The 14,020-nt window shown below is 51.8% G+C and overlaps 1 protein-coding gene across 4 annotated transcripts in view; it reads left to right on the top strand.

Moving 5' to 3' along the window:
• The window catches only part of Sez6 (seizure related 6 homolog), a 52,787-nt gene that overhangs the window by 21,248 nt on the left and 17,519 nt on the right, over positions 1–14,020 (top strand). For all 4 annotated transcript variants that reach the window (XM_013359834.4, XM_021728106.3, XM_013359833.4 and 1 more), the window contains exons 2-3: positions 6,801–7,469; positions 8,043–8,176. In XM_013359834.4, coding sequence (XP_013215288.3) covers positions 6,801–7,469; positions 8,043–8,176 — 803 coding nt within the window. The remainder of the gene's footprint in view (positions 1–6,800; positions 7,470–8,042; positions 8,177–14,020) is intronic.

The raw sequence follows: 14,020 nt of genomic DNA, 5'->3' as shown, positions 1-14,020 counted from the left end.
TGCTTGGGCCAGGTTCCTTCCTTGCTCCAACAACACGAGTCCCAGCCTTGGCCCAAGTTTGCTGTGTAACCTGGGAAAACCCTCTGGACTCAGCTTCCTCCAGGATAAATGGGAAGGAATGAGTAGTACACAGAGGCAACCAGGGCTCAGGTTTCAGAAATCTTTCCTGACTGAAGCCTGGCCAAGAGGAGGTGCCCCCATTCATAATTGCAATTGAGACATGATGGAACTGCCAGGGGTTGACCAGGAAAGAAGGTGGTGAGAGGGTGTGATGAGAATGGTGAGCAGCAGGGGAAGAGAGGGGAGTCTGGGGTGGGGGTACCTTCCAGCCTATTCCAGCAGATACTCCTCATCAATTGCCAACAGGGGCTGTGCTGGGGCACTGACAATGGCTGGTTGCTCATTTCCCTGCAGGACATGCCTCTGGTCAAGAGCCAGGAGCTTTGGGGAAACTTTCGAGTGTGTAGAACCTGGGCTTGGAAACTGTGCGCCCTGAGGTCACCCTTCGATGAGTTTGGCAACCAGGGGTCATCCTTTGTGTATAGTGATATGGGAAGAGAGATGCCTAATGCTGGATCCTCGCCCATGAGGAAGCCACAGATGTACTGAGGGCCCACCAGAAAGAGCCCCCAAGGGGTTAGAGGAGGTCAGGCAGAGATGGCTCCCCAGAGCGGGGACAAGAGCTGGACCTTCGAAAAATGGGGATGGTTTGAAGAGACAATGGAGTAGAGAAAGCTCGGGACAAGGATGGAATCATTTGAACAAATGGGCGAGGGGGAATTCACTCATCCTGGTAATGAGAAGATCCCTTTGGGTGTAAAGCTGTGCCCATCCCAACAATTGCCCCTCCAGGACTTTCAGGACTCCATCCCCATCACCACAAGCTGAAGAACTCCTTGCATGAATGCCATAGGACACTGGCATCCAGGCTGGTGAGATAGGAGATCCAGGGCTGCAGCTGAAAACCAGTGGGAGCAATGGACAGAGCTGAGCTGTGGTTCTAGTCTTAGGCTCTGCCACTCATTAGCTGTGTGACCTTGGACAAGTTGCTTAATTATTCTGGGCCCCCATGTCTTCATCTCTTGGGATAATGGCATGAATCTCCCTAGAGTGAGAGGAGATTGAGAAATTATATACCAGGGTGTTGAGAGTATGCTCAGCACACAGTGAGCCCTGGAGAAGTGGAGAGCAGCTGTCACCAGTACCAGCTGTTTGACTCCAGACCACAGGAGGCTCTACCATAGCCAAGGTGACCTTGGAGAAGCCACACCCCCAACTCCGGGCCTCAGTTTCCCCTCTTGTAGTATGGGAGTTATTTTGCCTTTCCTGTCAATAGAAGTCAGACCTATCTGAAATAGCAAACCTAGTTCAGATGCTAAACATTGTGGATTATTTCAGTAGAACATGGACTCAGAAGCCTCTGGAACTAGAACTAGACCTCAGACCTCAGGGGTACTTTGTGGCCCTGCCAGCCCTAGCTGGGGCCCCTCAGTACAGGAGGGCCCCAGTGGAATTGTCACTGTAAAGATCAGACTGTGGATGGGGTGCGGGGGGGGTGCCCAGGCATTCTCATGCCCAGAGCCCCTTCCCTCTCTCAGGCCCTGGGATAATAGGGGTCTGCAGGGGCCAGGCCCTCACTAATCCCCTATTAAAACTTGAAAGGGGCCAAGAAACCTCCAGAATAAACTCATTAATTTTTATGGGATAATAAATGGATCCCATTAAATTCTCATTCTCCCAATGCTGGGCCAGCTTAACCTCCGGAACCAAAGAAGTGGGCTCCCTGCCCACCATATCCCTCAGCTACCCGTGTATCCCATGCGGTCATTCCCCTGCCCCATAAAGTGCAGATCATGTCACACCTGAACTCATCCCAGAACTTTGGGGCCTCTTTCTCTACTGGCCTCTGTTCCTGCCTCTGGGGTGCAGCCCCAGAGGGGGAACACCTGCCTGCTTCTTCTCCTGCCCTGTGCACCCTTGCAGAAAATGGGTGGAGCCTGGCAGGTGGAAGCTCAGGCCTGTCAACTGAGCCCTTACCAAATCCACTGTGTTTCACTCAACAGATGAGCAAATGGAGGTTCAGGTGGGCAACCCTTCGCTCAGGTCACACAGTTAAGGAGGCAGAGATTTGGGATTGGAATCCAGGCTTTCTAGCTGTCTGGTACATAAAAATCTGCAGAAGCGATAGCACTTGGGGATAGTTCTGAGGCAATACCATTGTCTGGGACAGCAGGTCCCCCAGGGAGGGACACTGCATAATGACTCCAACTCCATCACCCAGACGGGTGATCCTGGGCAGGCTCCTGGGCCTCTCTGAAACCTCATTTTACACAGCTACCAGAGACCACAACACCTACCTAGCTGAATGTAGAACAGGCCCCGGTCCTATGGCTTCCTCTAAACAAAAGCTGAGCCCCAGGGTGGACCCAGATCTCCGGGGGCGGGGCACACGGGCCCTCATTGGTACCCTCACCCAACTGGGCCCTGATGAGGAGGTCGGCTGGGGAAGCAGCCCTCCCTGGGAGGCCCGGGCTTAGGCTGGGGGCGGGGCCTCCAATCCCAAGAGGGACCGCAGGGGGGATGCAGCCAGGGCTGGGAGGCGGGAGCGGGAGAGAATCCACCGGGGAGGCATCCTGAATGGCTCATTAGTGCCGATGAAAGCCTTTTTTCATTTCGTCTAAATACTTTAAACAGGGCTCCCTCGGATGTCTATTTGCATAGCTTAAGAGCTAATGCAGGGGGAGGGCCCAGGCGGTGGCAGGGCAATGCCAGGGCTGGGGGCTGCCAGGAAGCTTCGGGGCCTCCTCCGCAGTGGGGGACAAAAGGGGGGCGATGAGGGAGTGAAGGGGTATTTCCCCGACCCAGCCCGCTTGGAGGATGCAGCCCCTACTCCTGCCAGAGGGGAGGCCAGTGAGATTTCAGAGTAGGTCCCTGTGTCCTGGCACCGAGTGGACCCATCATGTGGGGATTATGGGAGTCTATATTGTCATGGGCCATGGCTGTGTCCCCCATAGACATACAGGACCTTGAGGTGTCTGAGCTTTACATGGATGGTACAGGGTTTTCTTTGTCTTATGGAGAACATGTACAGGGTCACATTCATTGTCACTCAACAGGGAAATTATCCCCTTGGAGTTCAGCTCCTCCCTTCTTTAGAGGTCTATCTCCCTGTTACCCTGTTGGAGTTGTCCTGAGGTGGTTTGTCCCTGGGTCCTCAAGACAATGCTATTTAGAGTATTTAGAAAAGCAAAGACTGAGAGGTGACTTGTTTAAAGTAGCTGAGCTGATTCTCGAACCTAGATCTGTGTCCCAGCTCTGTGGAGCAGTATTGGGGCTCTAGTTTGGGTTTCAGGTTCAGATACGCTTTGGGCATGGTATGGGGGCTCCGTGGGTCCCAGCCAGAAGGCTTCCTAAGGACCTGGTTCAGCCTCAACCCAAGTCCCAGTTGCCAGAAGCCCTGGCCCCAGTTCTCTTTCTAAGCTAAAGGAGACCTTGAACAAATCCATTCCTTTTTGTGGGTCTTGATTTCCTCAACTGGCTAGAATGTTCTCTGCTGAGTAGCTCCGGGCTTTTCTTCCCAGGAGGCAGGCTGGTGTGTGCAGAGACTTGGAGCTTTGATGTTCATGATGCAGGTTGAATTCTTGGCTCCAGCACTGAGAGGCTTTGAGCAAGTCCTCATCTCACTGCACCAGGACTCAGGTTCTTTGTAAAGCAGGAAGAATTCTTGAGTTCCATCTCAAGGGTTAGTGTTGATTAAATAACACAAACCTGATGAGGCTGGGCATCCAGGCCCCAGCACCTCCTTCTTCAGGTCCCTGTATCACAGTCAGCCCCTCTAACCCTGAGCTCAGTCAGCCAGGCAGACAGAAGCACCTGACCTCCTGATCATAACCCTGGACCCAGGGCATGGCCCAGGGCCTCAGGCCTCTGACAGCCAACCAGGGTGAGAGGCAATGCCCTCCCCTGAGAAATAGTTTATCTCCCAGAGATTATCTTACCCTTTCTGACAGTGGGTGGTGCCTGCCAGGGACCAAGTGGCAGCTGATTTTGGAATCAATTTGCTCGTTTGATATGCTATCTCGGTCCCACTTAACCAAGTGCTCAGTCTCCCTAGATAACACAATCAGCGCAATCGACAGTGACGGGAGGTACCCATTAGCTCCGCTCCATTGCCCGGCACCCACCTGGCTGCTGGCAGGAGAGCTGTGCCCGCTCTGGTCACTTCGCCAGTCAGAGGATCTCTGTGCTTTCCCTCTCCTGATGAAGATCCCCTCAGGGACCCACTCTTGGAGCCATGGGTCACATCTCTAGTTGGACAGTCCCAGAAAGGGACCTGTGAGCAAGGTACAGTTCCAGATAGCACCACGTTATGTGATGGAAAGGTTCCTCTCCCCAAGTTGTGCTAAGCTTCTGCTCACCTGGCAAAGACCAAATGACATCTGGGGGGGATGGGCAAAGGGAGTAGCCCTTTCCTGGCACGTGGCAGGGACTGCCTGGCCCCTCCTTCACTGATTCTGATGAAAGACACAGGGCACTGTTGGACCATCTGCTCTGGGGGTATGAGCCTGGCTGGGCATCTAGTTTGGACAATGTGATATCAGTGCCTGGCATGGAAAGCCAGGGCACAGATGGTCTACTTTAGTGGGCATCTCAGGAGATAGAAGTTTTTTTCCAGTGTCTCAAGGTTTTGGGTTGCCCAGGCCCCCTCTGACCCAGAGTAATGGAGAGCATGCCAATCTATACCTGCCTTCCCCACCCCAATTTTCTCCCTCCTCCCATTCGTCTGACACATCAGAGCTGCTATGGTCTCCTGAACAGAATGTAGGCCATCTGGTACTTCCTCATGCCTGCCAATCCACGGGGTGGGTGTGAGCCTGTGGAATGACAGCCCCACCACCAGACGTGCAGAGGAACCGACCTTCTCCTTGCAAACTCTGTTATCTCACCCTAGCTGTACTTCCTTTCCTTAAGCAGCCATTTTGAAAACTATAGGAATCAGGAATTTCCTCTCCACCTTCTCAGAGTAGGCAAAATTGTGTATGAGCTGAATCTGAAGCCAGCACCCATTGACATTTTCTTGGTAGTTAAGCATCTAGGGAACATAGTGGGCCACAGCAGAATATGCATAATTTCTCCAATTATATGGTTGAATAAATCAACATAATCGATAGCAGAGCAATCTACACCTCTAACCAGAGATAGCAAAGAATTTATCTAGCTGATTGGTAGTGGCTGTCTTGATATTGTATTGAAAAGGATTCTGGCCCCAACAAGAAGTAATCAAAATTGATCAACAATGTCTGCCATGAATGGTGTGGGGGTACATACCAGATGTCCATTCTATACCTACTTTATTTATTCATTTATTTATTTTAACTTTTTATATGTTGATGGACCTTTATTTTTTTCATTTATTTATATATGGTGCTGAGAATTGAACTCAGTGCCTCACACAAGCTAAGCAAGAGCTTTACCACTGAGCCACAAGCCCAGCCCTATACCTATTTTATTTTATTTATTTAGGGGGTACCAGGGATTGAACTTGACCACTGAGCCACATCTCCAGCCTTATTTTGTATTTTATTTAGAGACAGGGTCTCACTAAGTTGCTTAGTGCACACCCCCCCGCCTTTTTCTTTTTTGCTGAGGCTGGCTTTGAACTTGGATCCTCCTCCCTCAGCCTCCTGAGCTGCTGGGATTACAGGTGTGTGCCACTGTGCCCAGTTATATCTTTTTTAGATCCTGCCCTAGATGAATTCTGACTAGTGTCATAAGAAAGAAAAGGGAATTCAGTGACAAATGTCAAATGGGAAAGAGAAGTAGTATTAACTCAGTCAATCCTAAGAAAGAAACCCCACTTCACAGGTCAGAAAACTAAGATTTGGGCTGGGGATACAGCTCAGTTGGTAGAGTGCTTGCCTTATATGCACAAGTCCCTAGGTTTGATCCCCAGCACCAAAAAAGAAAGAAAGAAAGAAAGAAAGAAAGAAAGAAAGAAAGAAAGAAAGAAAGAAAGAAAGAGAAAGAAAGAAAGAAAACTAAGATTTCAAGAGATGGGTCTATAAGTTGAAGTCATGCTGGCTAATTCCATCACGTGGCTCTTCCCTTTTTACTCTTATTACTGCTCTAGGAGGATGATAAAATCAGGAAAGAAGGAGAAAGAAAGGATTTTATAGAAATGAGAGAAATGGGACTTCATGGGATCCTAACAAAGAAGTCATACATGCATGAGAAATTCTAAAATAAAATCCCAAGTATGTGAAGTATTTCCTGAAAACTAATAACCAATAGTTTCACTGAGAAACTATCAAATCTCAGGCCAAAAAGTCACTGTGGTGGGAGATAGTGCTCTTGCTGAAGTTCTCATGGAGTTCCTCAACTGTCATGTGACTTTGAGCAAGTCACTTCCTTTCTCTGGCCCACCTCCTCATTAGTAAAATCAGGCCTTTGAGCTACATTGGAAATGGCAAATATTTATTTGTCATGTCACGGCTGCCTGGAGTCTGTGTTGAGAAGGATTCTGAGGCTGAATCAGAACAGCGGGAAATAGTGTGACAATCAATTAGTAATGTCTGTCTCTGGTGCTGGAGGAGAAAGGATAGTTCATGTGCCATCCTTGAAGTATGTGATATCATCTCGCTTCTAGCTCTAAAATTTTATAGCTCCATGATTCTCAACAATGAGCACACTCCCAAGGCTCTCTGTCAAAAGAGAGATGGATCTCCTATAGCCTGGGTTGGGCAGGATGCTGCTCGCTGTGGCGTAGCAGGAGAACCTCTGATCATCCATTATTATTTCAGGACTCTCCTCTGAGGCCCCAACCATGGGGGAAGGGCAAGCCACAGGCATCAAGGAGATGGATGGGGAGCTGACAGCGGTCCCTACACCTGAGCAGCCAGAACGAAGTGTCCACTTTGTAACCACGGCCCCCACTCTGAAGCTGCTCAACCACCACCCACTGTTGGAGGAATTCCTGCAAGAGGGGCTGGAGACGGGCGAGGAGGAGCTGAGGCCAGCGCTGCCTTTTCAGCCTGACCCACCTACACCCTTCACTCCAAGCCCCCTGCCCCGCCTGGCCAATCAGGACAGCCGCCCAGTCTTTACCAGCCCCACCCCGGCCATGGTTGCAGCACCCACACAGCCCCAATCCAGAGAGGGACCTTGGAACCTGGAGTCAGAGGCCCCAGTGCTTCGGATCACAGCTCTTCTACCTCCAGGGCCCAGCATGGCAGTGCCCACCCTACGCCCAGGGGAGAGGCCCAGTACTACACCCCCCACCAGAGCATGGACTCCAACTCAAGAGGGTCCTGGAGACATGGGCAGGCCATGGGCTCCAGACATCATGTCCCAGACCATGGGGCTTGGGATGGAGGGAACCATCACCACCTCCACAGCTTCAGGGGATGACGAGGAGACCACCACCACCAGCACCATCATTACCACCACCATCACCACCGTCCAGCCACCAGGTCAGCTACCTGCTGGCTTGCAGATCTGGCAGTGGGAATGGGGGGAGCTGAGGGGCCCCTAAATGCCTGGCTCTGACGCTGTGCCAGCCTGCCCTGGCCTTTGGCACCAAGGTCCAGCCTGCAGGAGGCATGTAGATTCAAAACCTGATTCCACCAACTACAACATGCCCCTGGGAATTTTATTTAATCTCTCTGAGCCTCAATTATAAAATGGCAATAAGAAAACCTACCTCTCTGAGCCATGGTGAAAACTGAGATAAGACTGTACACAGTAGCCACTTGCTCAGTAAAAGGCAGTTCCGGTTTTTTTTTAGTTCTAGTGAACCTTTATTTTCTTTATTTATATGTGGTGCTGAGAATCGAACCCAGTGCCCCACACATGCTAGGCAAGTGCTCTACTGTTGAGCTACAACCCCAGCCCCCTTGGCAGGCCCATTCTTTCAACAGGGGAATAGACATCCCTGGAGGTGGGCTCCATGACACATACACACATGTACACATCTAGAGTTCAGCCTTAGCTGGATCCACTTCACCAGAGCTGGGCTTAGTCTCCCTTCTTCTCCTGTCCTTCAGGCCCTTGTAGCTGGAATTTCTCTGGCCCAGAGGGCTCTCTGGACTCCCCTGTAGCCCCCAGCTCACCCTCTGATGTCGGCCTGGACTGTTTCTACTATATCTCTGTCTACCCTGGCTATGGTGTGGAGATCAAGGTAAGTGACCTGGATCTGACAAGGGCAAAGTTGGGGCTGATATGTTAACCTTTCCCCATTAAAGGCACCTGCTATGCAGGAAGTGGAAATGTCTAGGGGTATCAATGGTGTGAGGAGTACCTACAACCAGAGCTGGAAGATGGGTGTAAAAAATGGTTGGATTCTGTTCTATGTGCCAGGGAGTGGAGAGGGATACTGCTCTCACCCTGCAGTGCACTGGGAGGGTTGTTGGAAGGGCAGGGTGCCCATCCTCTTCCCCCAAGGATTTGCTCAGGGGCTCTAGCCTTGGATAGGAAGGGGATTGGATGAGCATGAACTCTGCGTCTGAATCTATGTGGTGAGTGGAGAAAATGCAGAGGGGCTCGGCTGGACCTGAGAGCCATGAAGCCTCATTTACCTATTTATTCATCCATTCATTCCTTCATCAAGTCTTCCCTGAGAAGCTCCTCTGGGCCAGGCCCTGTGCTGGCTACTGGGATCTTCTACATCCAGGTGGGAAAGAGGTGGAAAAGACTGATGTGGTCACACCATTAGAGAGGTGACAGCTGGCAGGAGAGCCAGACTTGCCCCCAGCCTCCTGGTCCTCCTCATTCCTCCCTCAGGATTAAGACTCTCTTATTTTTTTTAACTAACTAATTAACTAACTAATTAATTAATATATTTATTTATTTTGTGTGGTAATGGGGAGTGAACCCAGGGATGCTCTACCGGTTAGCTACATTGCCAGCCCTTTTGAGACAGGGTCCTGCTAAGCTGCTGAGGTTGGCCTTGAAGCTGCCACACTCCTGCCTCAGCCTCCTAAGTCACCGGGATGACAGAGGTGCACCACCATACCTGGCTGGGATGAAGACTCTCTCCAACCCCAGTCCTGAGCCCAAAGGTCCTCACAGATGTCCCACAGATTCCTCAAACTCCATAAATCCAAGTCTGTCTTTTTGTTTCCCCAAACTGGCTCATCACCCCACTCTGTCCAAGTCAGAAACCTGGAGCCAGATAGTGCAATGTGGAGGGCACCCTGGAACTGTACAATGAACGTAGGGTCACCTTGGCCCTTCCCTTGCCGTCTTCTAGTCCCATGAACTCGTCCCAGGTTCTGTCATGACATCCCCCAACTCTCACATTTGCCTGCTTCTCTCCCTTCATCTCCACAACCGTCATATGGTCCAGCCCCCATCATCCTAGCCAGTGATGCAGTGACCACCTTCCTGGTCACCTGCCCATTTCTCCTTCCTACTACCCCCCAACTTATACCACAGTCATTTTTCTCCAATGAAATCAGTTCTGCACCCCCACCCTCTGCCTCTCCCCTCTGAATCAGGGCCAGTCCCCTGGGCCATCTCTTGCCACTGCTTCTCTTGTTGGCTATGCCCACTTCACACCAAAGAGCTTGCAGCTGACTGACAGGGCCTAACCTTCCCAACCCCTCAAGCCCCAATTATACAAGCTGGTTCTTCTGCCTGGAAGAGTCCTAACACCCCCTCTATCACTTTTTCTGGATCTTCTCCCCAGATCTTCAAAGCTAGGATGGGGGATAATCCCAGCTCTTGTTGTTCTGCCTTCTATGGGTCTATTCACAGCCATCCCCCTCCCCAGCTGGACTGTGAGCTTGTTGGGGGTGCTTTGCAGTACAGTGCCCAGGATGGGATGGAGGAAGGAAGAAAGGAGGTGACGTCTGGCCTGGGCATTGGAGGCTGAAGTAGGTAGAAGAGAGCACTTTGTCCAAGTGAGGCAATCAGGCAGGGGACTGAGAAGTCACAAGAAGGGTACCACAGGAATCTGGCGGATCAGGATTGATCTAGAAGCAGGCTTCTCCCAGCCTGCTTTCCACCCATCCCAAGTCCCGCATGCGCCTGGATCTGGGCCTGAAGCCAGCCATACTGGTCCTGGAGCAGAACCTCCAGTTCTCCCTTCCGGGGAACTTAGGTCCAGGTCTCTGAGCCAGGCCCCGAGAGGGAGGACCCTCTCCTCCCCCTGCTGGGTTCCACCCCTTCTTCCCGAAACTATTTGTTCCTGCTCTGCCAAACCCTGGGCCCCTCGCTCTGGGCTGACTGGAAGGGCAATTAGGAACAGCCACCCCCCTCTCAAGCCATTAGCACTCAGCGCCGCTTAATTAAGGTAATTAATGTAAAATCATCACCTAATGAGAGGTGGCACCGGCTGTGGCTCACAGGGTGGAAGGCGCCAGCTGCAGGTGTGGAGAAGGGAATGGGCGGGGACAGATGCCAGGCTGGGCACCCCCCTGCAGGCCTGGGCCGGCTCCCCCTACCCCCCAAGTCGACCATCCCCTGTGAAACCCACTGGGCCTGAATGGTACCCCCACCCCCAGCACGATGAGTATCATATAATGGGACAAGATGGGATTGATGCTGACTCTGTCTGTCCCTGCCCTGGCCTGGGCCCAAGCTCCATCCTGACGCCTACCCTCTCACACAGCCCTGGGTCTCTTGTCTGGTGCTGCTACATTTTTTTTCATCCGAATGCAAAAGCCGTTACCAGGCAACCTTGAGAAGACCTGCCACAGCCCTGGACTGCCGTCAGGGAACGTGGCACACACTGGCCCCACCCTCCACCTCAGCACCATTAGGGCAGAATCCTTGGGAACTCTGTCTTCTCCAGTGGCCTGAGATAGAGTCTGAGGCCATGAGGGGCATGGGGTGGCCAGAGATGGGTCAGCACCTGATTTAGGAGGAACAAAATGACAGAATAGGCTGAGTTGAAGCAGGGTTTAAGGTTCTTTTTCCAGGGCCAGTTCAAGCAACTTCCACCCTGCCTAGACCTCCTGGTCACACCATGCAGGCCCTTTGGAACCTGAAGAATTACAAACATTGCAGACCAAGATCCACTAGATAGTTTGGAAAAACCGAGGCCCGGGCAAGGCAAGGGAATTGCCCAAGATCATTCAGTTAATTATTAACTAATGTTTTGTTTTGGTGGGGGGGGCAGTAATGGGGATTACACCCAGGGGTATTTTACCACTGAGCTATTTCCCCAGGCCATTCTTATTTTGAATCTTATTAAGTTGCTTAGAATCTTGCTAAATTGTTGAGGCTGGCCTCAAACGTGATCCTCTTGTCTCAGCCTCCCAAGTCTCTGGGATTACATGTGTGCACCATCACACCCAGCTAACTAATGTTTTCTAATGAATGGATTTGTGTCACAAGCCTAAATTGAACACTTACTATATACGAGGCCCTGTCCTGGGCACAGGGGACACAGACCTTCCTGGATGGGGGACCCAGAAATCCTAAGTAGCAGCCAGGCACAGTGGCTGAGGCAGCTAGTAATCATAAGTAGCATCAGTGGCTTGGAAGATTGAGGCAGGAGAATCGTGGGTTCAAAGCCAGCTTCAGCAAAAGCGAGGCGCCAAGCAACTCAGTGAGACTCTGTTTCCAAATAAAATACAAAATAGGGCTGGGGATGTGGCTCAGTGGTGGAGGGCCCCTGAGTTCAATCCCTGATACCGAAAAAAAAAAAAAAAAAAAAAAAAGAACTCATAAGTAATATGACCACAGGATGTTCAGTGCTGGTGGAGATGGAGATGGAGATCATAAGGGCTGAGGGAATAACAGGACAGGTTGCTTCCCAGCCTGGGAGTCAGGCTGTAGTGAGGGTACCTGCCAGAGAAGAAGCCAGCTGCTAAGCCTGGAATGGGAAAAAGCAAGTGTGGCAAGTCTGGCCTTTGGAGGCTGCCCCGGCTGGTTTGGAAAGGTGACTTTGTTGCATAGGAGCAGATCATGAGGGTAAAGATCAGGATTATATTCCTGCCCAAAGAGCAGCGCCCTCCTGCCTAGGCTGACAATTGAGCCAGACTGGGGTTGGATGGGTGGACCTAACATTCCCTAGGAGAGTGCCAGAGAGCAGGGAGCAGCTGTGCCCACCTCCCCTAAGGGTTTGATCAGGGGCTCAGGAGTGCCTGGGATGGGCAGGGCATTGAGGGGGGGGGGGTAAACTCTGTGTCTGAATCTCTGTGGCTGACAGGAAACACAGGGCTGCCTGGCTGAACCTAAGAGACCTAGAATGCTTCCTGCTACTCCTCAGACTTGGGGAGTGGGGACTACTTTTGACTTGTTTCCACCAGGGTCCAGAGAAGACCTTTCAGGATGGGTAAGCTAGAGCCCCATGGTCCACTGGGTACCATCCTCTCCCCAGGCAGCCAGTCTCCTCCTGAAGACTCCAGGCCTTTCTGGGCCAAGTGCCTGCTTCTCACTGCATTTTGGCATTCCATGAGCCTTGCCTCTGCCAGCTTCCATCTTGGCTTGGCTGCTCCCTGTACCATCTGGAGTCTGGGCACAGCTGCCCACAGTCCTTGCCCTCATGCCCAGGTGGCCCCATTGGCACACAGCAATCCCAGACCAGTCCAGCTGTCAGTTTGATGGCCAGAACACCCACCCTTCTAAACTGGGTCAAGACCAGGCCTGATGTGAGCACCAGGAACAGAGGGGAGGGATTTCTGGGCAACTTCCTATTTCCTGGCTCCATGGAGGCCCATGGGGGAGGTGGGAATGTGCGCTAGAAGGTTTGTTTCAGTGGATTTAGTTCCCTCTGTCCACCCGGATATTATCCCACAAGGTATTAGGGTTGAGTGCCAGTTCAGAAGGGCACAGAGGCCACCATGTAGCACTGGGGTTCTGGTCCTGGCTCTGCAGTCAGCCTCCCAGTGACTGAGAGAAGCTGTTTATCTTCTCTGAGCCTCAGTTTCCCTCTCTGTAAAGGGAAATTAAACAGGATACTGCCTGAGGTCCCGTCCAACCAGTCTCCCTGAGTGTAGCTCCTTCTCAGGGTTCAGGAAACTCCTTCAGAAACTCAACTGTGTGGTGGCACCTCAGGTCTGTGGCCCTTCTTCCTGGTTCTCTGCCAGAGTGTACTCATGGAGGGAGTATGGCAACCGAGAGTCCAGAGGAGCTGTGACCAGCATGTGAGGATGGCCCTCAGGTGTCGTGGTGGGAGTGGTACACGGAGGCATCCTTGAGCTCCTCTGCCTGTGCAGCCTTGTATTAGTGCGAATATGTGTAAAAACCAGGGCATCTTTTCCTCTGTGTGTCATACCATTTAGACACATGCTGGAGGCCTGACTAGAAGCTTCTATAAGATGGACAGCACAGCAGGGCACGGTGGCACATACCTGTTATCCCAGCAGCTTAGGAGGCTGAGTGAGGCAGGAGGATCACGAGTTCAAAGCCAGCCTCAGCAACTTAGTGACGCACTAAACGACTCAGTGAGACCCTGACTCTAAGTACAATACAAAATAGGACTGGGGATGTGGCTCAGTGGCAAAGTGCCCCTGGGTTCAATCCCTGGTACCAAAAAAAAAAAAAAAAAAAAAGACGACGGACAGTACAGACACGGCTTATAACCTAGGAGGTGGCAGAAAGCAATCCGATTCCTCCATGCCTCCCAACCAGGAAGGGGCCAGCACCCACAAAATGGCCATGTTTTCTCCTTGAACTGACCCCCTGGTCTGCTGGAAATAGAGCCATGTTATATAGCCCAGGGTCCTGTGGAAATTGCCCTCAGCTCTCCTGTCTTCCCCTCCTGGACCCTAATCCCCCAGACCCCCTCCTGTCACTGGATAGGGCAATGGGAAGACAGCCCTCCTGAGCAGAGCTGACATTTCAATCTGTCTCCCAGGCTCTTCAGATGCCTGCAAATTGCATCAAGACTTCATCTCTCCCCTTGTTCAACACCCAGCCCTGTCTGGCCCCTGTCAGCCTGGCCCTCAAACAAGTGACAAATTACATTTCAGCCACTGCAGTAGGTGCATAACTGGGTACTTGAAACCCAGGGGACCAGAGCTGCACAGTGAACCTCTGGCTGAGAACAGGGAGCCTTCTGGATGGGAGGCAT

The sequence above is a fragment of the Ictidomys tridecemlineatus genome, chromosome 3 (genome assembly GCF_052094955.1).
Source record: "Ictidomys tridecemlineatus isolate mIctTri1 chromosome 3, mIctTri1.hap1, whole genome shotgun sequence".
NCBI classification, from domain to species: domain Eukaryota; kingdom Metazoa; phylum Chordata; class Mammalia; order Rodentia; family Sciuridae; genus Ictidomys; species Ictidomys tridecemlineatus.
The sequence above is the reverse complement of the archived record's forward strand: the minus strand, read 5'-3'. Positions and strand labels throughout refer to the sequence as shown.